Genomic DNA, 22,243 nt, shown 5'->3' with positions numbered 1-22,243 from the left:
ATGAAGTGCTCATACATACAAAGTTCTCAATAAATGCTTTTATCATTTAAGGCTTTAAAATCTGAAAGAAGGAACATTTGGAGATGACATGTCTGAAAAACAAAACAAGACTTTTTGTCATAAGCTTAAGAATACTTCTAGAACATCTTGAACTATAATCATAAACACTTCATATTGATAACATTTCCATTTTTGGCAAATTCATTCTTGATGTCTCCTCATTTAAAAAGAAGTGCTTTTTAAAGTACTTTTAAAAACCTGGAAGAAATGAAAATTATTTCTTTGTATACAGTACACATTGTGGTAAACTCTACCATAGGGCATACGCAAATTTGCTGAAAATAGTAATTATTTTTTTTTAATTTGAGAGAGAAAGAGAATGCAAGCAGAGGAGAGAGACAGAGGGAGAGAAAGAGAAAGAGAATCCCACGCAGGCTTCACACTCAGCGCAGAGCCCAACATGGGCTCAATCTCACAACCATGAGATCATGACCTGAGCTAAAATCAAGAGTTGGACACTCAACCTACTGAACCACTCAGGCGCCCCCAGAAAATAATTTTTAAAGTCACGTTTCCTAAGTCACAATATACAAATCTATGCAGTGCTGCATGGGAACCAAATCTCAATTCTGGAGGATAGTTACTGCATAAATATTCAGGAGAAAGAAGAGAATACCACCACCATGTGGGAGAAAGGGAGGCAGTATGTCTGGGAGAAGAGTTTCAGTCCTATAATCCCAGAAAGTATATACTCATCTTCTGGTATTAGTTGGCACATCGTAGGTGCTCAATAATTTATGAGTGCATGAATGGATGAAAAGGAGAAACTGAATTCTGCTTCCAGTAAACTCAATCAAACAAGAAAATGACTGATACCATGGGATGTACCCTTATAAACCTACAAAGTCATTAATAAGGCTGACCAAGCCATAACCCAGGGACTAGAAGAAACAGATATTCTAAGATCTCCCCTCTCCTAATTAATTTCAATGACCCTCTCTATATGGAAGTTTTTACACTTTATAAGTATAAAGTGCTTTCAAAAATTAGCCACAATCAGCAAATTCCTTTTGTACACATATACATATAAAAGGAGTCTTTAACTGCAAAACAAAATTAATATTGTACTATGTGTTAAAATGCTCATTGCTCCTAAAGCCATTTTTTTTTTCTATTCATGTCACATTCAAGGCAGGAAGTAATTGTTGGTGCATATTCACCATTCAATTAGTTCGGGACAGCTGAACTAAACCCTTGCATAGTTTTGCACCCAAGCCTTTTTTCTAAATGTTAGCTTGCCATTTGATATTGTTTTAAGCAAAAAGCTATGAACATAGAGCAATAAATCTGCTACCCAGACAAAAGATGTAGTATAATTTTAAATCTATACCTCTAGAACAAAGAAAAAACTAAGACACCATAAAATTAATACATTATGGCTTCTCCATGATAAATCTGTTATCCTATTTTCAGACATTATTATTTGTTAGTATAATTTTTTCTTAAGAAAGAGAGCCACATGAGCAAGTGGGGGGATGGGGGAGAGGGAGAGGGAGAGGGAGAGGGAGAGGGAGAGGGAGAGGGAGAGGGAGAGGGAGAGGGAGAAGGAAAGAGAATATCAAGCAGGCTCCACACTCAGTGCAGAGCCTGACACAGGGCTTGATTCCACGACCCTGGGATCATGACCTGAGCAGAAATCAAGAGTTGGATGCTCAACTGACTGAGCCACCCAGGCACCCCAGTGTAAATTTTTATAATCCTTTAAATAGAATTAGAAATAAATTTTAGAAGTAAATTTCCAAAGGCATGATGTAAAACATGTAAAATTTAAATATGTCAAATAAATATTAAAACCTAAACACTTTCTTCCTGGTCAACACTTGTTTAAAAATTATTTTGGGGGCGCCTGGGTGTCTCAGTCAGTTGAGCGTCCGACTTCAGCTCAGGTCACAATCTCGCGGTCCGTGAGATCGAGCCCTGCGTCGGGCTCTGAGCTGATGGCTCAGAGCCTGGAGCCTGCTTCCGATTCTGTGTCTCCCTCTCTCTCTGCCCCTCCCCCGTTCATGCTCTGTCTCTCTGTCTCAAAAAAAAAAAAAAAAAAAATTTAAAAAAAATAATAAAAAAATTATTTTGACAGTGTTGTTAATAAAGAATATTAATTAAATCAAGATTAAAAAAAAAACAAAACACTCTCACTTGTGAGTTGTGTGTGGGTGGCTCAGACAGTTAAATGCCAAACTCTTGATTTCAGCTCAGGTCATGCATGATCTCAGGGTCATGAGATAGAACCCTATGTTAGGCTCCATGATGGGTGTGAAGCCTACTTAAGATTCTCTCTCCCTTGAGGCACTGAGTGGCTCAGTAGGTTAAGCATCCCACTCTTGATATCGGCTCAGGTCATGATCTCATGGTTTCGTGAGTTCTTCAAGAGTTCGAGCCCCTGTGTTGGGCTCTATGCTGACCTCACGGAGCCTGCCTGGGAGGCTCTCTCTCTCAAAATCAATAAACTTAAAAAAAAAAAAAAAAAGAATCTCTCCCTCTTCCTTTGCCCCTCCACCACTTGTGTGTACTCTCTGTCTCAAAAAAATGAAATAAAACTATCACTTGTGGGATTCAGGTTAAATCATGCACGATTAAAATAGCAAAAGCCAAGGTTACTGCTCAAATACACTGCTACCTGTTCACCTTAAAATCTTTTAAAAATAAAATCTGAGTATGGAAGTCAAAATCTGAAGCTTTCAGATAATAACTGTCATTAACCATTTCCACAATTAGATTAGGCTGGGATCCCAAATGGTTGTTACTTTTAGTGTATAATAAATACAGGATTAAAATAAAGATATATCATTATGATATAATTTTCATAAAGAAGTTACTACCACCACTTGTTTACCATAAATTTGGGAGAAGATTTCCAATACCTTAAGGTATACTTCATTTTTAGACTACTTATAAACTAGATTAACTCCCTCTTTGTGCTGTTGTTATAAAACTCCTCACGGTAACGTTCCTTTTACTTATATAAAATATTTTTCAGATAGGTAAAGTTAATATAAAATAATGAGCAAGAAGAAGCTCGTTTTAAAAATTTACAATTCTACTGATTAATTATGAAAACATCTGACTTTTAAAAGTAACCCTGAAGTTACAGAATGGATCATTTCCACTAAAAGAAACCTAAACACAAAAAAAAACACACAAAGTTTATTTAAAAGGAGCAAAAAATGGAAGAACAAATGTGCTATATTTAAAGGTCTTTATATCTTGAAACTGGAACAATGGAAAACATGTTTGAAAGTGTTAATGCAAAATCAGAGGACCTTTTTACCCACCAGTTTTGAGAGACTCTACGTTATCTTTTAAAAATTAGAAATAGCACCGGGGCGCCTGGGTGGCTCAGTCAGTTAAGCGCCTGACTTTCGCTCGGGTGGTGATCTCGCGGTTCATGGGTTGAAGCCCCACATCGGGCCCTGTGCTGACAGCTCGGAGCCTGGAGCCTGCTTTGAATTGTTTCTGTGTCTCCCTTTCTCTCTGCCCCTCCCCTGCTCATTCTCTCTCTCTCTCTCTCCCTCTCCCTCTCCCTCTCTCTCTCTCTCTCGCTCACAAAGGTGAATAAACATTAAAAAAAAAAATAGAAATAGCATGTTTCCTATTTTACACATTATATATTATAGTTTGTATTTTATTACAGCAGACTGACCTCATATACCAATGAATTAGTGAATTAATCTAAAGGATAAATAGTCCCACACAAGATTCCTAATTGTTGAGTGAGTACAAATTTGTACTTTGTCTTAAAGTTGTTAGATTTCACAGATTATTCCTGGCATTTCTAGGATTTCATGCATTAATCTGCTTCACCCATCCATATCTTTTCATAATCTTCTAGATAACAATAATGGTAGAGAACATATACGCAGTCCGTATGTACTTACACATGTTAAAAGGCAATCTAGCAGAGTGGTGAAGAGACACTATCTGAATCCAAACACTGCCTCGGCACTCACTAGCCACATGACCCTGGGCAAACTCAGCTTCGCCCAGTATCAGTTTCCTCATCTACAAAACAGGACAAATAGCTGCCTCATGAAGATTAAACAACAATTAAAATTGTTCAGCACAGTGCCTGGCGCATAAGGCCGCACAGGGTCAGCTGCTATTGTTATCACTATGTGTCATGTACTGTGCCAAGTACTTTACATGCCTTATTCCACTTAATTCTCACTTAATTCTCTTTTACAGATGAGGATATTGAGGATCACAGTGGTTCAGCAACTTGCCTTTAACAGAAAAGCTAATTAGTGCAAGAGCCAATATGCAAACCCAGGTCAACCTCCTTAATCCAAGCCCTGATATCTACACCAATCTTCCTCAAACTAGGCTCCCTGGATACACTCATGGGGAATTCTTATGTTTTCACTCTGGTGATTCTTATTTTAAGTTATTCTAGAGATAATTTTCAAATGAAAGACATTTTCACAGAGTAGATTTTATTTAAATCATCCAGCTGGGATATGCAAAGCCCTGGTGTTCCCAGGAATATTCTTAGAGGCCTAGAATTTTTTTTTTCCTTACATGTAAAGTTTTTCAAAGTAACACTCAGCTCTCATTCTTCAAGAATGAGGCAAACAGGGACGCCTGGGTGACTCAGTCACTTAAATGTCTGACTTTGGCTCAGGTCACGATCTCACGGTTCGTGAGTTCGAGCCCTGCATTAGGCTCTGTGCTGACAGCTCAGAACCTGGAGCCTGCTTTGGATTCTGTGTCTCCCTCTCCCTCTGTTCCTCCCCTGCTCACACTCTGTCTCTCTCTCTCAAAAATAAACATTAAAGAAAAAAAAAAAAAGGAATGAGGGAAACTAATTTTCAAAATCCTTACACCTATTTCATTATAGATATCAAGTTTTGAACCAAGTGGCTACTGTAACTACTTGAAAAAGTAAAAAAAAAAAAAAAATCCAAAAACTATGGTACCCTTTTGCAATGCTTCATCTTGGTTTTAAAAAAAAACCACACATACATTAAAAAAATAAGTATTAGGGGCGCCTGGGTGACTCAGATGAACGTCCGACTTCGGCTCAGGTCATAATCTCACGGTTCGTGAGTTCAAGCCCTGCGTCGGGCTCTGTGCTGACAGCTCAGAGCCTGCAGCCTGTTTTGGATTTTGTGTCTCCCTCTCTCTCTCTGCCCCTCCCTCACTCATGCTCTGTCTGTCTGTCTGTCTCTCTCTCTCAAAAATAAATATTAAAAAAAATTTTTTTAATAAAAAAATAAGTGTTAAAAAGAGATCTATTCCTCTAGTAAACAGTACTAGTATACTCGGCACCAGTCTCTCTCATCTTTAATGCAATTATATAACTACGATAACCTAGGCTATTTCTAGTTGAACAACTCAAAAAATAAACTCCCCCAAAACTTATTTTCTCTATACTACTTTTCCCCCAGAAAGATCCCTCTTCAGCATCTCTAATCCACCGATCAATGGTATCAGTACTGTCTCCGTCATCCAGGCTCATAAACTCAGAATAATCTTTGACTCTTCTCCTTTATTCTCTGGATCCAAACAGTCACCAAATGTTATATGACCTTCTTCAAATGACAGACCCTATTCCATCCCCACATTATCAGCCTCCTCGGGTGTTTCTCACTCCGTGTGTGCTTATAGTGCCTATCACCCCACGCCTGCTCTCCAACCTTACCAATCCATTACCTATACCACCACCTGTTTATCCTTCTTTTAAGAAGAACTTGATGTTAGTCCTCTGCTTTAAAACCTCCATGGATTCCCACTGCTCAACCCACAGAATCAAGTCCAAATTTGGAACCTGAACTTTTGACCATTTGAGACTGATCAGCTCACTATGAATTCCACCCCCCCCCCTTTTTACAAAGTGTGGCACTTATCACCTAATATTAAGTATACTTCTTAACCATTTTCTGCGACTATTTGTGGAGTGGAGGCTTTTGCAAGAATGAGATTTCTTCTGCATCCTTCCCAATACTGAGTATTAAGTTAGGTACTAAATAGGTAAGCAATTACTGAGTTACATGATGAGTTAATCAATGCATATAAATTGGGTATCTGATATGTGATCATCTCAATAAATATTTACTGAGGAATGAACTTGTGCCAAGATACTAATGTGACTTGGGTCTACCAAGCAATTCCCATACGCCAGGCAACAATACTAAAAACTTCACACACATTACCTCACGTAATGCTTAAAGCCACCCTGAGGCAGGTATTATCATCTTCATTTTTAATATGAGGCAACTGAGTATCTTCTAGTAAAGTCACAGAGCAGGTATAAGAGGAATGAGATTCAAACTCAAGAGCCGAATGTAAAGCCTGTGCCCTTTACCAGTGCAGTCAATTCATCCTACAGGAGCTGTAATCTAACTGGCACAACGAACATTCAAAATGACAATACTCTATAACAAATGCTATGAAGGAGGCATTAGATCTTATTTGAGCAGAGTTTGAGTTTACCCAAACACCAGAGTAAAGAAGACAGGAGTCAGAGAAAATACCCAGAGGTGACGCTTTTAAGAATGAACAGCAGTTAAGAAAGGAAGAAACCACCTTCCTAAAGAAGGGAATAATGTACAAAGGCACAAAATGTCATGACATGTTCAGTAAACACCAACTAGTATCCAGAAAGTTCTAGTTTTCCAGAAAGTAAAATGTGGTAAGAGAAACTGGTAGGAAATGAAACTAGCAAAAGCATAGTCCAATCGTGAACAGTTTAGCCACAGAATTTAGATTTTATCCAATAAGGAAGGTAAAGCCATTGAGTAATTTTAAGCAAGAGAGTGAATTATTACTGCATTTGTGTTTTAGACATATTGCTCTGGCACGGAAAACAGACTGAAGAGCTACAACATAGAAGCCTGTTAGAAGACTACTTAAACAATTCAGACAATAGACTAACTTAGAGCAACAGTGATAGAGAGAAAAAGATTCAAAACATATGTGAGAGGTAGAACTACCAGACTTAGTAATCAACTGGATTGATGTTTGAGGTCTGGTAGGAACATGAAGGAAAGGAAGGACTCTAGGTAAATTCAAAGTTCCTAGCTGAGTCCTAGGTAGACGGAAGTGCCATGAACTAAAACAGGGAACAGAATGGGGGAAAGAAGGTGAAAGGAAAGCTGATGAGTACACAGAGTGGGTACTTCTGGAACATCCAGGAAAAAAAAAACAAAACTGTCCAATAAACAAACAGTTAAGTCTAGAACTCAGGAGAGAACATTTAAGGTAAATATATACAATCAGGAGGTACTACCCAGGCCAGTGGAGGAAAGGGCCTAGGGAAACTGTACCAAAGGATAGGGACAAAGACAAGAGTTCCAGAGACCACCAATATTTAAAACACAGACAGGAGTAAATGAAAACTGGAAGAGAGTAGTGATGCAGAAGTCTGGGAAGGGGAGAGTTTCAAGAAGGAGGAGTTATCAGTGCACTGAATGTTTCAAAGAGGCAAAGATAAGAAGAACTTCAACACCTCTCTTGGATATGGCAATTGAGTTAACTAATGACTTGAAGCAGAGATTCCAGAGGAATGGATGGTAAACAAAGCTACACCAGACAGGGGCTGAGTCAATGGCAGAGGCAAAAAGATATCAGTCTTTGCTGAGAAGAGAGTAACAGCTAGAGAAGAACAGAGGGTTGAAGAACAACATTTCCAGGGTGGCAGAGATTTTAGCATTTTTATACGATGAGAAAGGGACAAGGGGAGAGTGAGATTTTTAAATTATGCCTCGTACTTAAACTTAGTATAAAGTTACCCATAATACAAGGTTAAGGGAAAAAGATAAGTTGCAGGCTAGGTATAGTATGATATCACTTAAGATAAAATTCAGACTCCTTTCCAAGGCCCTCAAGGCCTTTAGGTCCTTTATGACTGGCCCCTGCCTAGTTCTGACTTCATCATATGCCATTCTCATTCATTATACCCTAGCCACACTGGCCATTCTCTTCTGTTGCTTCAACTTGCCAAGCTGGTTTTTGCCCCAAGAGTCCTGCACTGGCTGTTATTTCTTCCTGGAATGTTTTGCTCCCTGTCAACAGCTAGTTCCTTCAAGTCATTCAGATTTCAATTCAAACGTCACCTCTTTTGAGAGGCCTGCTCACCTGTATGTAATATTACATATCCCTCTACCCCAGGCAAAGTTACTATCATAAACTTGTGTTAGCAATCATCACTCTCTTAAATTCATATTTACTTGCCCATCTTCCCCCGCTAGAATGCTTGAAATAGTGCTTGGCACATAGTAGGCACTCTATTGTTGAATGAAAATGTACACAAACACATATATATATGAATGTACGTGTTTACATGAAAAGCACTAAGAAAGTTTTGAAAGGCATTATTTGAGCTTATTTATACCAGGGGTAAGTGGGAGACTAGAAGGATATATATACCTACTATCTATTCATTTTTTGCTTCATAGATCTCTATCCAAATTTTCTAAATCATAAATGTTTCAAAAATCATGTCTTTTATAATTGAAAACAATTTTAAATAATGCCCATATGTACCTAAGATAGTGTATTCTGCATTTCCATTTTCTTTTGCTGGGTTGTCATGATCTAATCTCACTGTAGACTGATCCTTGAATTGTTTTGGTAGGACAGTTCAAAGTTAGAATCTTAAACCTTAGAGCTACAAAGAATTTAGAGATCATCTAATCCAACCCCCTCATTTTACAGATGAGGAAGAAGAGACTCATAGTAATTTAATTAATAGAAGTAATTTAATAAAACTAGGATATTGATAAAAATTTTTCAAAGACCAAATGATTAAGAACTATTTAAAAGGCTAATCTATTACATGTTGTACGTAATTTAAATGACAGCTAATAAAAGCTTACTAAAGCTTATTCTCATATATAACCTACAATCTTCCGGTGAAATTATTACTCAAAGTAAAAGTATTTCCTCAAGCACACTATTTGACCAATGAACCCTATGGTTAAGCCTTGGTTAACCATTATACTCATGACAAAGGACTCAGAACACCTAAACATAGGGAGTGAAAATTATTCACCGTTAGGTGTGCAAACTAACTGAATTAGCAGGCATTTCTTTCCACTATATATTATACAGTAAGTCAAATATATAACACATATATAGTACATTTAAGGATTCCCTAACTTTGATTCAAATTTCTGTATCAATGTCTACAGTGTATTTTAGTGGAAGTTAATGAAAATTACATGTTGAATAAGTAAATATACTACTAAATAATATTTGCAGAAACAATTTTGCTTTACATACATACTATAATTTACCAGAAATACAACGAATTTTATCTAAACTTTTGAATAATACCACTTTATGGTTGTTTAATAAACTATCTAATTTGATCCTCTTAACATCACCACAGACAGCAGAAATTATTACACCCGTCTAATACAGACCTTGACTAAAGTCATGTGGACTAAGTCCTAGAACCCAGATCCTCTACCTCTAAATCACTGTTGTTTCCATCACGCAAACTACGTTACATTTACCGTTCATTAAAACAAAAAACACTTTATAATTTCTTTCCTGTCATACTGGTGAAGGTGAGGGGGCTACTAAAACCCTAGCAGTCCTATCCTTTTCTATTCCATCTGAAATTTTAGTATCTAAGGAAACAGTACTCATTCATCTTAACAGATGTGACAGCCACCTTAACTGAGAATTGTGCTCATCAGTAATTCTTTATGAAATCCTACCAATATTCAATTATTTTCTCAGTCCTAATAAAAGTGCTCTCTTATTTAGAAAGCTCTCTACAAACAGTATCCAAAGTAGTGCTAAGAATACGGGCTTTACAGTTGAAAACAAAATCTGAAGGGTGCCTGGGTGGCTCAGTCAGTTAAGCATCCGACTCTGGATTGCAGCTCAGGTCATGATCTCGCGTTTTACGGGTTTGAGCCCCGTGTCAGGCTCTGGGCTGACGGTGCAGAGAATCCCTGCTTGGGATTCTCTCTCTTTCTCTCTGCCCCTCCCATGCATGCTCTCTCTCCCTCAAAATACATAAATTAACTTAAAAAAATAAATACAATTTATTTTAAAAAAAACTGAAGCCAAACCTTAGTACTATCACTCACTAGCTAGTCAGTCATTTCTTCCTTGCCTCACTGTCCTCATCTATAAAATCTGCATCTGTGATGTGTTGGGAAGATCAATTAGATAATATGTATAAAGTACTCAGAAAAAGGCCAGGTCATACAGTTAGCTATTAGAGAAACAGATACAAATAGGTACTGCTGATAATGTCATTTAATTTATATGCACTCCATTAGTTTAACTTCTAATATGACCTATTTCTTTTTCTCCCAAATTATCTGAGACAGGAGACAATATATTACTCTTGCTCCCAGGGAACCAGTTAAAATGAGTGCTGGGTTTCAGTCCTCTTCTAACCCCCCTAATGAAGCAATACAGTAATAATCTGTTATTTGATGATCTTAGAAATGGCTATACACAAATCAAAGGTTACACTATTCTGACTCCTACTCTTTTTATATCCGCTAACTGCATCATTCACTATTTTGAAACAAACAAACAAACAAAAAAAAAACAATAGCAAGCCTGATTTTATAAATACCAATAATGATAAAGTGACTTCAAGTTGGATGAAAGGGACAGATTTCAGGAGGAGTGGGAAGGGGGCCCTAACATTAAGAAATTATATATTCAGCAGTCCATCGCACACTACATTTACTTTTCCCTCTTTTAATCTGCGTAGGCATCATTCTAATCAACATTAGCATCATTTTAGGATTAGGAAAGGGAAGCTCAAACTCGGGCTCGCTCCCCCTGGCTCAAGGTGCTGTAACCACTCTAACCTACAGGAGGGCTCTGGCTCAACTCAAGGCCTTTCTTATAATCTCTGCCAGGACAGCTCTCCTGTCCCCCTACAATGCTGTCTCCTCCTACTTCAGGTCTCACCTCACATAGTAGCCACCCTCCCCATCTCTAAATAGCATGTATCAATTACTCCATCCTTATTTCCTTCACAGAACACAAAATGATCTGTACTTATCTTCTTGTGTTGAAGAACAGATACTCTGACTTATCACTGCTGTGTTTAAGTGCTCAGCATAGATGAAGCTGGCTTAATGAATGAATGAACACACCATACCTGCCTACAGTCCTTTAGCAAGTAAACGGCAGGGCCTAGAAACCAATAACGGAAAAATCTCACGGCCAACTCCAGCCCTGCCCTACCACCACTTTTTTCACTGGTGGGAAGGGGCATGCTCTGGGCTCAGCAATCAACTTAGAGTTGTGTCTTCCTACTTTCTATATTCATTCACTTTAAAGAAATTATAGAACTACCTAGATGTATAACTTCATACTACAAAGTATTTAACTGGAATTTCAAGCGATCTTACGTTACCTTGTAGAATCACAACTCAATCTGAAAAATCATCTCAAATGATTTGTAACATTTATGCATTTATGATGTCCCGTAACAATCAAAATACTTCAAAACTGTTCATTGGCATCTGCACACATAATTATCTAAGGCTAAAAGAGAATTTATGACCCACACATAAATGCATTTTGCTGACAAGCTGGCAATATTTCGCTTTACGAGAGGTGTTGAATTTCCCACTACATTATACAGAAAAATTGTAACACCAGTCGTGGGATTCTCGTTCTGATCATGGTAACGTCCTTTCTTAGAGATGACACAAATGCACTCCATCTGCCGCGTGTCGCTGTTAATACATGTTCTTAAAGGCAGAAGTCACCTCGTGCAAAATGCCCAATGCGGTGAGGGCAGACCACTAGCAACACCCCCTTTGTGACCTTACCCACAGGGTTTAATACTTACTGCTGAGTCCTCCGTCCTCGGATACTCCTGTCCCTCTCATTCCTAGGTAAGTCAGTCCCAGTATTAGGAAAAATAAGCAGGCAGCAGTTAAGAGAAACATCGACAAGTAGTGGGCACTGAAACCCCCTGTAGGGGACACCTCCTCCCGTTTAAACTGCTGGAGAAGTTCCTCCTCGGGTTCGGAAAGCTTCGGTTTGTTGTATGCGTTTTTCAGGTAGGTGTGATTGGAGCCCGTATGATTGGAGTGATTGATCCTGAGTGAACTGGAGGCAGCCACCGCTGCACCGGGAGGGAGGCTGTTGGAAAAAATCCTGGGGGAGTCCACACTGAAGGCCCCGCCGCCGATATGATTATTGGTTTTAAGGAGGGAGCCTGTGGACGAATCCAAGGTTGAGTCCATGTCGGTCAGTGGCGGGGGCAGGAGAGGGGCCAGTTTCTTAGCGGTGACACGGTACCTAGGAATGGGGCTAGAGTCCAGGGGATCACACCCTCCTCCCTGCTCCGCCGCCGCCGCCGACTCTTCGAGGTTTCGGCTCCTGTCTAGACTCCCCGCAGCCGCCGCCCTGTCATTCATCGGGATTCCTCCCCCTCCCTGAACTGAGGTCTCCAGCCGGCCGCCGGCCGATTTAGCAGTCAGCGAAGAGAGAGGCTTACTATGGCTCCGTCTGGGCCGATGCCGGGAAAGGGAGTCGTCCTTTAATACCTGTCTGCTGGAGGCCACGTCGTCGTCCTCCTCTTCCTCCGAGTCCGAATAGTTCTCCCGGCAGCTGTAAGGGAGAAGCCGGCTGCCATTCACCGTCCGGCTCGCCCACAGCGGCTCCTCGGCCTCTGGGTCCCTGTCCTCTCCGTCTTCCCCCTCCTCCTCCTCGTCCTCCGCGGCTGCATCTCTCGCCGACGGGGTCTGCAGCTCCGGAGCCGCCGGCCGCCGGGCCCCCCACCACGAGTGGGGCTTCCTTCTCTCGGCCGAGTTGCTGTTAGTCACCTCGCTGGCGGCCAGGGGCGCCGACGGCGGTTTGAGCCCGCGGTACTGGAGCGAAGCCCGGTCTTTCCTCCCGCCGCCGCCGCCGCCGCCGCCGCCGCCGCCGGCCTGGTCCCGGGGACTGGCCTCCACGTCCGACTCGTCCGAGCTGAAGCCCAGCAGCACTTTGCTGCCAGCCGTGGGGGCGGCCGAGGCGCCCCCGGGCCCTCCCACGGGGCTCTCCGGGCCAGAGGCCGAGATTCGGCCCAGACCCCCAGGAGTCCGCAAGTAGGAGAGGTCGCCAGAGACCGGCCGGCCCCCCAGCCCCGCGGCCGCCGCCGGCGCTCCCGCCGCGGCGACCGCGGCAGCAGCCGTGTTATTGTTATTACTGTTCCGCGTCTTGTTGCCGCGGCCCCCGGACCGGTGCTGCTGCTGCTCTTCCTCTCGAAGCTTCTTCAGCTTCTTGAGGTAGACCGGGCGGGTGCTCTCCGTCACTGGGCCAGGAGACAGGCCGTAACGGCGGAGCTGAGAGAAAAGCTCCTCATCCGAGAGCTGCTGAGGCGCCGAAGCCGCTGCCGCCGCCATTTTCTCTCCAGGGTGTTTTACAAGCTCCGCGCTACCGGAAGTGACGCGCCGCCCTAGACCCTGAACTAGACCGGGCTGCGTCGCCCTCCCAGCGCCACGGACGCCTGGGCCAATGGGAGGCGCGGGAGGAGCTCACCTGAGCGGGAAAGGGCCACCTGAGCGGCGCGCGGCTCCCCCGGCGGAGAGTTTTTCTACTCCCTCACCTTGGGGTGCCAGTGCATTCTCCTCCACCTTTCTGTCGCTTTCTCCTGCAGTTCCCTGCCCTGCCGTTCCTAGTGCCTTTCCCGGGAGCCGCCTTTGCCTAACCACACCTTGACCTCTTCCCAGGTTCCTGTCACCGGGCAATAGTAATTAAAATCTGCCTTAAAGTTCAAGACATTGGTTTTCTTCCCATCCAGTCCCTGCTCCCGCGGGGAACCTAGACAGACTAAAGGAAATCCTTATGGCCAGACTAGGTTGGCAGTTTCCCTGACTCTGGTTTCTTTTCACTTTGTCTTTCCGCTTGACTTAAAAAGAAAAAAAAAAAAAAAATGAGTTCTTTCTCTGCTCTTTTTGAGAAGCCTCTCTTCTATTACAAAGAAAAGATACAGAGTAAACCAGTCCCAATACAACTTTCTGCAAGAATAATGGCTATCCATTCTTTTTATTATTATTATTAATTCTTTAGTTGGTTGTAAAGTGTCTTCCCCCCCCCCCCCTTTAAAATCTGGTAACCTCGATAGGTGGTCATTTTTGTATTTGAAAGAATCTATCATTTGCTTCATTTTGTGACTTATAAAAAGGACAACACGCCATCTTTTTTCCCTCCTAGTATCTTTCCAACCTGTAGTTATTAACTGTTAATGATTATTTTTATAATGATAATGACTATTTCCAACCTGTAGTTATTAACTGTTAATGATTAATGAGTATTTGTTTTGTAAATGATATTATTTATTTATTATCTTATTCCTTTGAACAGTAAGCTCCGTTATTGCTATTATTAGAAACTTCATTCCTATCGTGCTTGATACTAGAAGTTCGATAAACATTTGTTGAACTAATTAATGAATTGCAAAACTAGGATAGTATGAGATGGATATTTTAACATGGAAATAGTGGCAAATGGGGAGAAGAAACCTGAACACAAACCCCCCAAAAACCAGACACAATAAGACCTGGGTACACAACCTCCTCATTTACCCAGTAGATAATGAATCCCAGACAGGTGAAGTTTGCCCAGTTTGATAAAGATCACTTCCCTTTTCCTCAACCCCTGGCAGCTACCCAGCAGCACCCAACACAATATCTGGCAAACTGTAGTAATTTTTTTTGTCAAATGGGTTATTTTACCCTGTTATACACATCTGAACAGAAAGATGTGTTAGTCACAAGCATAGATACTAGCTTTTCAACGTTTCAAATCCCACAGCAGAATCACACTCGGTAACCTGAAGTTTTGACTTCTCTTACCAAAGCTTGCCATCTTCTTTAAAAAAAAATTTTTTTTATATGAAGGGGCACTTCCTTGTTCTTTATTAGAGAACTTTAAAATTTACAAATGTTTCTGAATCTATGACTGTTAAGCACTTATAAGAGCGTTAGTCACAGTAAATTTTATCCATTATGATGGTAATGACCCAGAATTTATTACCATAATTGGGTGAAAAGTCAAATGATTACAAACTTACAGACTAATGTGTCAGTATAGCATAGCAGTTAAGCTGGGAGCTTTGGAGTTAAACAAAACTGAATATGAACCCAGCTCTGTCTCTTACTTTTACTCTTAGTTCAACATTTGTTCCATACTCTACTGGAATCATAAAAGTCTGTTGGTTTGGCTTCTGATTTTCATGCACCTTTATATATCTTCCTATGAGGATTGTCAGAATATTTATATTTCTACCTGTGACTTTGGGCAAGTTGTTTAATTTTTCTGAGCCTTAGTTTCTGTATAAACAAAAGAGGGATGATAAATATGTCTCCGAAGACTCTTTTAAGGATTAAATGAGAATATGTCTGCATAATGCGTAGCACCACACCTGAGCATACAATGTACACTCAATAAATGTTAGCCAATAATGTAAAATCAAGCATTGTGTGTGTTTGCTAGTGTGGCTCCTAAGAACACCATGTAATAGTAATTAAAGAAAATGCCACTGCACAGACAAATAGAAATGGTGAAACTTTGCCCAACACATTTAATACTCACATTAATAGTTAATGAAGAGGAAAGGCTTTGACAACCATGGTCCTTGGTCATGTCAGCCCCTGTCAAACCCATGTTAGCAAGGTGTGGAATGAACTAGGAACCAAACATTTCTAAGTCTAAGTTATGTGATTTAGGGCACATCTTAGGCTCTCAGAAACTCCATTTATTATTTTCTAAAATGTTCATAATATTGTCTGCCCTCCTTGGCACATAATTAACATTCAATGAGTATTGGTTGAAAATGATGAATAAATACTGTATGTGGAGTATCTTGTTTACATGTTGGGCATTATAGCCAGATAGTCAAAACAATGAGAACTACAATTCATATAAACTTTACATATGCACGGTTTCATGTAGCCTACAAGAAATCTTTCCTTCCTGAAGATACTGAGAGCATGATTTTTTGCATAAAATATTTGGGGTCATGATTACCCTTTGTTTGGGTGTTTGAGCAGACTCAAACTTTCCCAGGAGAAACTTTACTACCTCAGGCACTGTCACTTCTCACTTTGAACATTCTCCTTATCTACCAGAAGATCTGACTTTCCAGATGGGCTAACTTTTAAAGCACAGAACTAAATTGACAAACTGCACCCATATACTTTACAGAGAATGCAGCCTCAAACTAACTCCTGCTCTATAGTTTCCCAAAATTTGACTAAGGGAAATATTTATGATAAATTGCAGAAGGATACACCATCCATTTCTTCTTCTAGATGTTTTAAGTTTTATCTCTATCTTAAGCCTGCTCATCAGAGACCCAGTGTCCCTGGAGCCACATTACTAATAATACACCCTGCCTGGTTTCCAGTAAAATACCTTCTACCATGTTTCCTTTCATAGTCGTGACATCAGCTTATATTAAAGGACCTTCTAAAGAATACGAAATCGGACATTACAATCAGATAAAGATATTGCTGAGGGTTTGTTTCCTTAAAGAATGTCCTTTCTGGTCTTAGTATTAGAAATAGTTACACTAGGCGCACCTAGGTGGCTCAGCTTGTTGAGCATCCGACTCTTGAATTTGGCCCAGGTCATGATACCAGGGTCATGGGATCAAGCTCTGCTGAGATCAGACTCTGAGAGAGATTCTGAGATCTCTCTCTCTCTCTCTCTCTCTGCCCCTCATCCCCTCCTCACCACTCACACACACACTCTCTCTCTCTAAAAAGAAAAAAAAAGGAAGGAAGGAATACTTTCACTTTTCCAGACAACTCATTTATTTGTGCTTTGGTTTTGTTTTATCTTTTATTGAGGTGAAATGCACATAAACAAAATTAAGCATTTAAGGGGCGCCTGGGTGGCTCAGTCAGTTAAGCATCTGACTTCAGCTTAGGTCATGATCTAGAGGTTTGTGGGTTCGAGCCCCACATTGGGCTCTGTGCTGACAGCTCAGAGCCTGGAAACTGCCTCAGATTCTGTGTTTCTCTCTCTCTCACTCTCTCTCTCTCTCTCTCAAAAATAAATAAACCTGACTGACTCAGTCAGTAGAACATGCGACTCTTGATCTCAGGGTTGTAAGATCTAGTCCCATGTTAGGTGTAGAGATTACTCAAAAATAAAATCTTTACGAAAATAAAAAATAAAAGTATATAATTAGTAGCACTTAGTATATTTACAATGTTGTGCAAATGTCTACAATTTTTTTTGTCACTCCCAAAGAAAACCTTTAAGCAAGCATTTCCTATTTCTCCCTCTTTTCAGTTCCTGGCAACCACTAATCCGCTTTCTGTCTCTATGGATTTAACTATTCTGAATATTTCATATGAGTAGAATCATACAACATGTGACTTTTTGTGTCTGACCACTTAACATAATGTTTTTGTGATTCATCCAGGATGTACCATGTATCAGTACTTCATTTTCTTTTATGGTTGAAAAATGTTTCATTGCTTGGATGTACCACGTGTTGGGTATCTCTTCATCCATTGATAGACATTCTGGTTGTTTCCACCTTTTGGTTATTGTGAACCACACTGCTACGAATATTGGTATATCTGTTTGAATACTTGTTTTCAGTTATTTTGGGTATGTGTCTAGAAATTTCAGATCAGATGGTGATTCATGTTCAGTTTTTTGAGGAATCACGAAACTACTGATTTGTTTTTAATCCTACGGACAAACACTGTTGTTGTAATGACTTGAGCCATGTTTTTTCTCTTTGGGACAACAGCAAGGAAGTTCAGACTCAATTTTGTGGCCCAGCCATAGCAATTGTGTAGGGCTCCATAGCATATGTTTTCCGAATTAATTCCATTGCTGACTCTCTCTAAATTTCCTAACTTTATATTTGTGTGCCTCATTTTTTAAATGATTTTAATTTTGTTTTATCTTCCTATTATGATATGCATGTTTAGCTGCCTTTCAATTATTTGGGGAATACCATACAATTCCTCTGACAATCCAAGGGATAAGTTTCATTAGTTTTCATCTTTTACAGATAAAGAAACCATGGTTAGAAAAGTTACTTGATTCCAGCCTCAAAGAGTCAGATGGAAAACTGAGACCCGTAATTTCAGAGCCCAAAGCCCATGTTCTTTCCACTACAACATACCATCTCTTGAATACCTGTCTTAAATCATACAGTAAAAATACTCTGGTTTCGGGGCGCCTGGGTGGCGCAGTCGGTTAAGCGTCCGACTTCAGCCAGGTCACGATCTCGCGGTCCGGGAGTTCGAGCCCCGCGTCAGGCTCTGGGCTGATGGCTCAGAGCCTGGAGCCTGTTTCTGATTCTGTGTCTCCCTCTCTCTCTGCCCTCCCCCGTTCATGCTCTGTCTCTCTCTGTCCCAAAAATAAATAAACGTTGAAAAAAAAAATACTCTGGTTTCTCTTCAGATCGCATAAATCTTTCGCCTTTTGAATCATACAGTAATATATGTGTATGTATATATGTAATCATACAGCAATATAATACATAAAAATAAACTTAGTTCCCTCTATTCTTATGCGCTTTAACAAGGAAGAAGTCTATAATAGGGTGAGGAAAAGGACAAAAGCTTTTATAATTAACCTACGTCTTAGCTTTGTTGCCACATGCAGCAACTGGAAAGAAAACTCAGAAATAAAATACTGATTATATCACTTAGCTTTTCAGCAGATCAAAGAAGTAACACAATATTATAATGATGTTATCACTTAACTTCTCTTAAAGTGCCCCAAGGATGTGTTCACAAGTTTTGATCTACAAAGTTCCTGATGTTTATTTTTTCTTTTTAATTGCTCAACTTTTATTCAACACTAACACTGCTTCTAAGGAAGATGCCAGAATAAACAGGCTGAAAATACAACATGGCATTGAGAAATGTTGGACAACGTTCTTATCCTATGTTACTGTGAGAATTAGCCAAGAAATTTTCTAGCAAGAGCACCTATTTTATTTTTCTGCGTATAACTCAAACGGATGAAAAATGATCACACGATCTGAGTCAACAATATGTATGTATGATTGATAATTAGATTCTATTTTATGTAAGAAAGTGAACTGCTAAGTCCTATACCGGAAGTCACGGAGAGCATTTCACATTAACGCATAATGGACAAGAGTCTCAAAGTTCGAAGAGCTGAGTTTTATTCCCAGTTCTGCAATTCATTAATTGTAGTAATAGTTTACATTTTTATATTGCCTCCAGTCCACAAAACCATTTCATCATCTCACTGTCTTTACATCAACTCTAATAGGCAAGTATTATTATCCCAGTTCTGTAGATGAGAAAACTAAGGCTCAAGTAAATTTGATCATTTGTCCTTTATGAGAGCTACTAAGGACTGAAATCCCAAATCAACCCTAGGTTGTCTGGACCTAAGCTCACTGTTCTTTCTAGTCCATGATGATGCCTCACATGAGCAGATTCTATCCCAAAGAATGAGTCATGTAATCTTTTTTCTTTTAGTTTCTTCATCTTTAAAATGAGGAACTAAGAATACTAGACCATTAAGTTCTCTTACAAATCCAAAACTTTCTAAAAGCACTTTCTTATGGTATATATTACTATACTTTGTATTATACTTATTTATTTTTTAAAGCCTATTTATTTATTTTGAGAGAAAGAGAGAGAATGTGAGTGGGGGAGGGACAGAGAGAAAGGGAGAGAGAGAGTCCCAAGTGGTCTCTGCACTGTCAGCTCAGGGCTTGAACTCACAAACCATGAGATCATGACCTGAATGGAAATCAAGAGTTGGAGGCTCAACCAACTGAGCCAACCAGGTGTCCCTTTATCAAGCTTATTTATACAGTTGCTTTATTTCTCCCTCTATGTGCTTTGAGATAAAGGTCTGTTTCTGATTGAAATTTGCACCCATTATTGTTGAATGCATTGAATGAATAATAAAGTAATGCCACATGTCACAAAAGAGCATTAGGAAGATTTCAAGGTAATGCACAGAGAAGTACATTAAGGATAGGACTCCTGTAGGATTATTTAGAAATAGAAGGGGAACCGCATGAAGTTTAAGGAATATACCTGCAAAGTGGCTCGTGGCCCAGGCTGTTCTAGAGATTTGGTTTCCTTAAGCAGCAAAAGGCATTTTAATACTGATGTTTTCCTGCCCCACATCATAGGAGTAATGAATCTGAACATAGAGAACAAAGGGATCTGACCACATCAGCTTATGATTACCCATTCTTTTCAAAACAACCCTTTCCTTAAATGTGGCTTTATTTGTTATAAGAGAACTTTGTATGAAACAGGAATAGAGAATCATCAGGTCTGTTCAAACTTGGGTTGACCTAGCCTTTGATGTTTCTTATCTATTCTTCCCAGAACCTTAAGCACAGACAGAGGGGAGAACAGGGGGAGAGTGCTACTGTTAGTTTTTGTTGACGGTATAGAAAGCTTCCTCTTCCATCACTCATGGCTGAGACTTGCTCCTGACCTCTGATGTTGCCTCCAAGAGAGAACATTTTCTGCCCATCCACACAAGAGGAGCATTTCTGAATGGTGTGTGTTCTTTCATTGGTCCTTTGGCCTCTGCAGCACAGGTCCACAATGATCAGCAATGTCACTGAGTTCCATCACGGCTGCACAGCCTGAAACTTCTCTCCAGACAAAGCTGGGACCATCTTAGGCTCACCTCATTTGGCTCCCTTTTCTTAGTGCTCACTGCCCTTCATTGTCTGGTGTCCAATGGGTTGTTTCAGTTTATTTTCAGTTGTTCCATGCTAGAGGGTAAATCTAATCCCTGTTACTCCATTTTGACAAAAAGAAGAAATCCCAGTACATGGGGATTTAATATACTAATCCCTCTACATTTTCTACATGCTTGAAATACTCCAAAATAAAAAGTGTTTGTCTGTTTTTTTAAAAAGGTGAAAATCTGATGCTTGGTAGCACAGAAGGTTTTTGCAGGATAATGGGGTCGTGTAGCAGGAATTTTATTCAGTTGTATCATCCATAAGATGTAAAGAGTTTCTCTTTTTTGAGACCCTGAGAATTTTTCAGTAAAGTCTACATAACTCATTTTTTAATTTTAGCATACAAAAAGTTAGAGTAATATCATGAACATCTGTGCCATACTACCCTTTGGATATCTGCCATTTTATCCTCTGAATTTGGTATTATCATTCCGAGGCATCATCTCTTCCTGTCTTTCTCTCTCTCTTTCTGTGTGTGTGTATATATACATAAACACACACACACACACACATATATCACACAATATATAAAAAACATGTTTATGTAAGCATTTTATGTCATTTATATACATGTATGTATGTAGATGTGTATACACATATACACATATATACACATATATATTCTTACGCAATTTACAATTCTCCTGCAATTTACATTCTTGCCCAACATTTTATTTGTGAGATTCGGACGCATGTAGCTAGTTCAATCATTTTCACTGTATCAAATCAATGAATGGCACCTTTACTTTTTACCTGCTCATGTATATTTTGTCAGTCTCTGATTAAAACTACAGGATTTGTTTATTCACTTGTTCAACAAATATTATTGAGTGCTTATTGTGGGCCAAACATTGTTCTAGGTGATGGGGATACTACAATTAACAAAAATCACATCATAGACCTTACATTTCGTCTTAAGGAAATAGACACTAGACAAATATCACGTGATATGTCAGTTAGTGATAGACGCTAAGAAGAAAAACAAAGCAAGCTAAAATTGGGATAGAGAGTAAAGGTGACAGGTGGGTGATGCTATTTTATATGGGTGGTTAAGAAGACTCTGCTGAGAAAGTGCCATTCAAGCAGGCATCTGAGAGGAATGACAAAGGCAAAAACCTGGAGCGGGAATGTGCAAGGTACGATCGTGCTCGGAATAGAAAGGAAGCCAGAGAAGCTGGTGTAGGTAGGGTGGATGGGATATGAGCCAGGGGACAGGACATCAGATCAGTGGCAGATGAGGAGTTCAGATCTTGTGAGGCTTTTAGGCCATCGTAAGGATTTTGGATTTCACTCTGAGTGAGAGGAGAGGCCACTGTAGGGTTTTGAGGAAAGGAGCAACATGATCTAATTTACTTTTAAGACCACTTGTATTAAATGGACTTTAGGAAGGGAAGGGGGGAAGGAAAGAGACAAATTAGGAGGCTATTACAAAGTCCAGGGGGAAAAGATTATGGATCAGAACTGAGTGGTAGTGGGAAGAAGTGAGAAGCATTTGGATTCTGAATATATTGAAAAGGTAGAGCCAAGCAAAGTTTTCTT

The 22,243-nt window shown here is 39.9% G+C and overlaps 2 protein-coding genes across 5 annotated transcripts in view; one reads left to right on the top strand and one right to left on the bottom strand.

The window, feature by feature from the left end:
- Positions 1–13,404, bottom strand: part of LEMD3 (LEM domain containing 3) — a 78,180-nt gene extending 64,776 nt beyond the window's left edge. For all 3 annotated transcript variants that reach the window (XR_007153918.1, XR_007153917.1, XM_047866391.1), the window contains exon 1: positions 11,837–13,404. Coding sequence is in view for 1 of the 3 variants with exons in the window: in XM_047866391.1 (XP_047722347.1) it covers positions 11,837–13,379 (1,543 nt within the window). In the remaining 2 variants the exon portion in view is untranslated. The remainder of the gene's footprint in view (positions 1–11,836) is intronic.
- WIF1 (WNT inhibitory factor 1) overlaps positions 11,978–22,243 on the top strand; it is a 124,595-nt gene continuing 114,329 nt past the window's right edge. The window contains exon 1 of one of the 2 annotated variants that reach the window (XM_047866394.1): positions 11,978–12,050. In XM_047866394.1, coding sequence (XP_047722350.1) covers positions 12,038–12,050 — 13 coding nt within the window. In that variant the 5' untranslated portion in view covers positions 11,978–12,037. The remainder of the gene's footprint in view (positions 12,051–22,243) is intronic. The other variant, XM_047866395.1, reaches the window with a different exon arrangement.

This window comes from Prionailurus viverrinus, chromosome B4 (genome assembly GCF_022837055.1).
Source record: "Prionailurus viverrinus isolate Anna chromosome B4, UM_Priviv_1.0, whole genome shotgun sequence".
NCBI lineage: Eukaryota > Metazoa > Chordata > Mammalia > Carnivora > Felidae > Prionailurus > Prionailurus viverrinus.
This window is presented reverse-complemented; position numbering and strand designations above follow the sequence as displayed.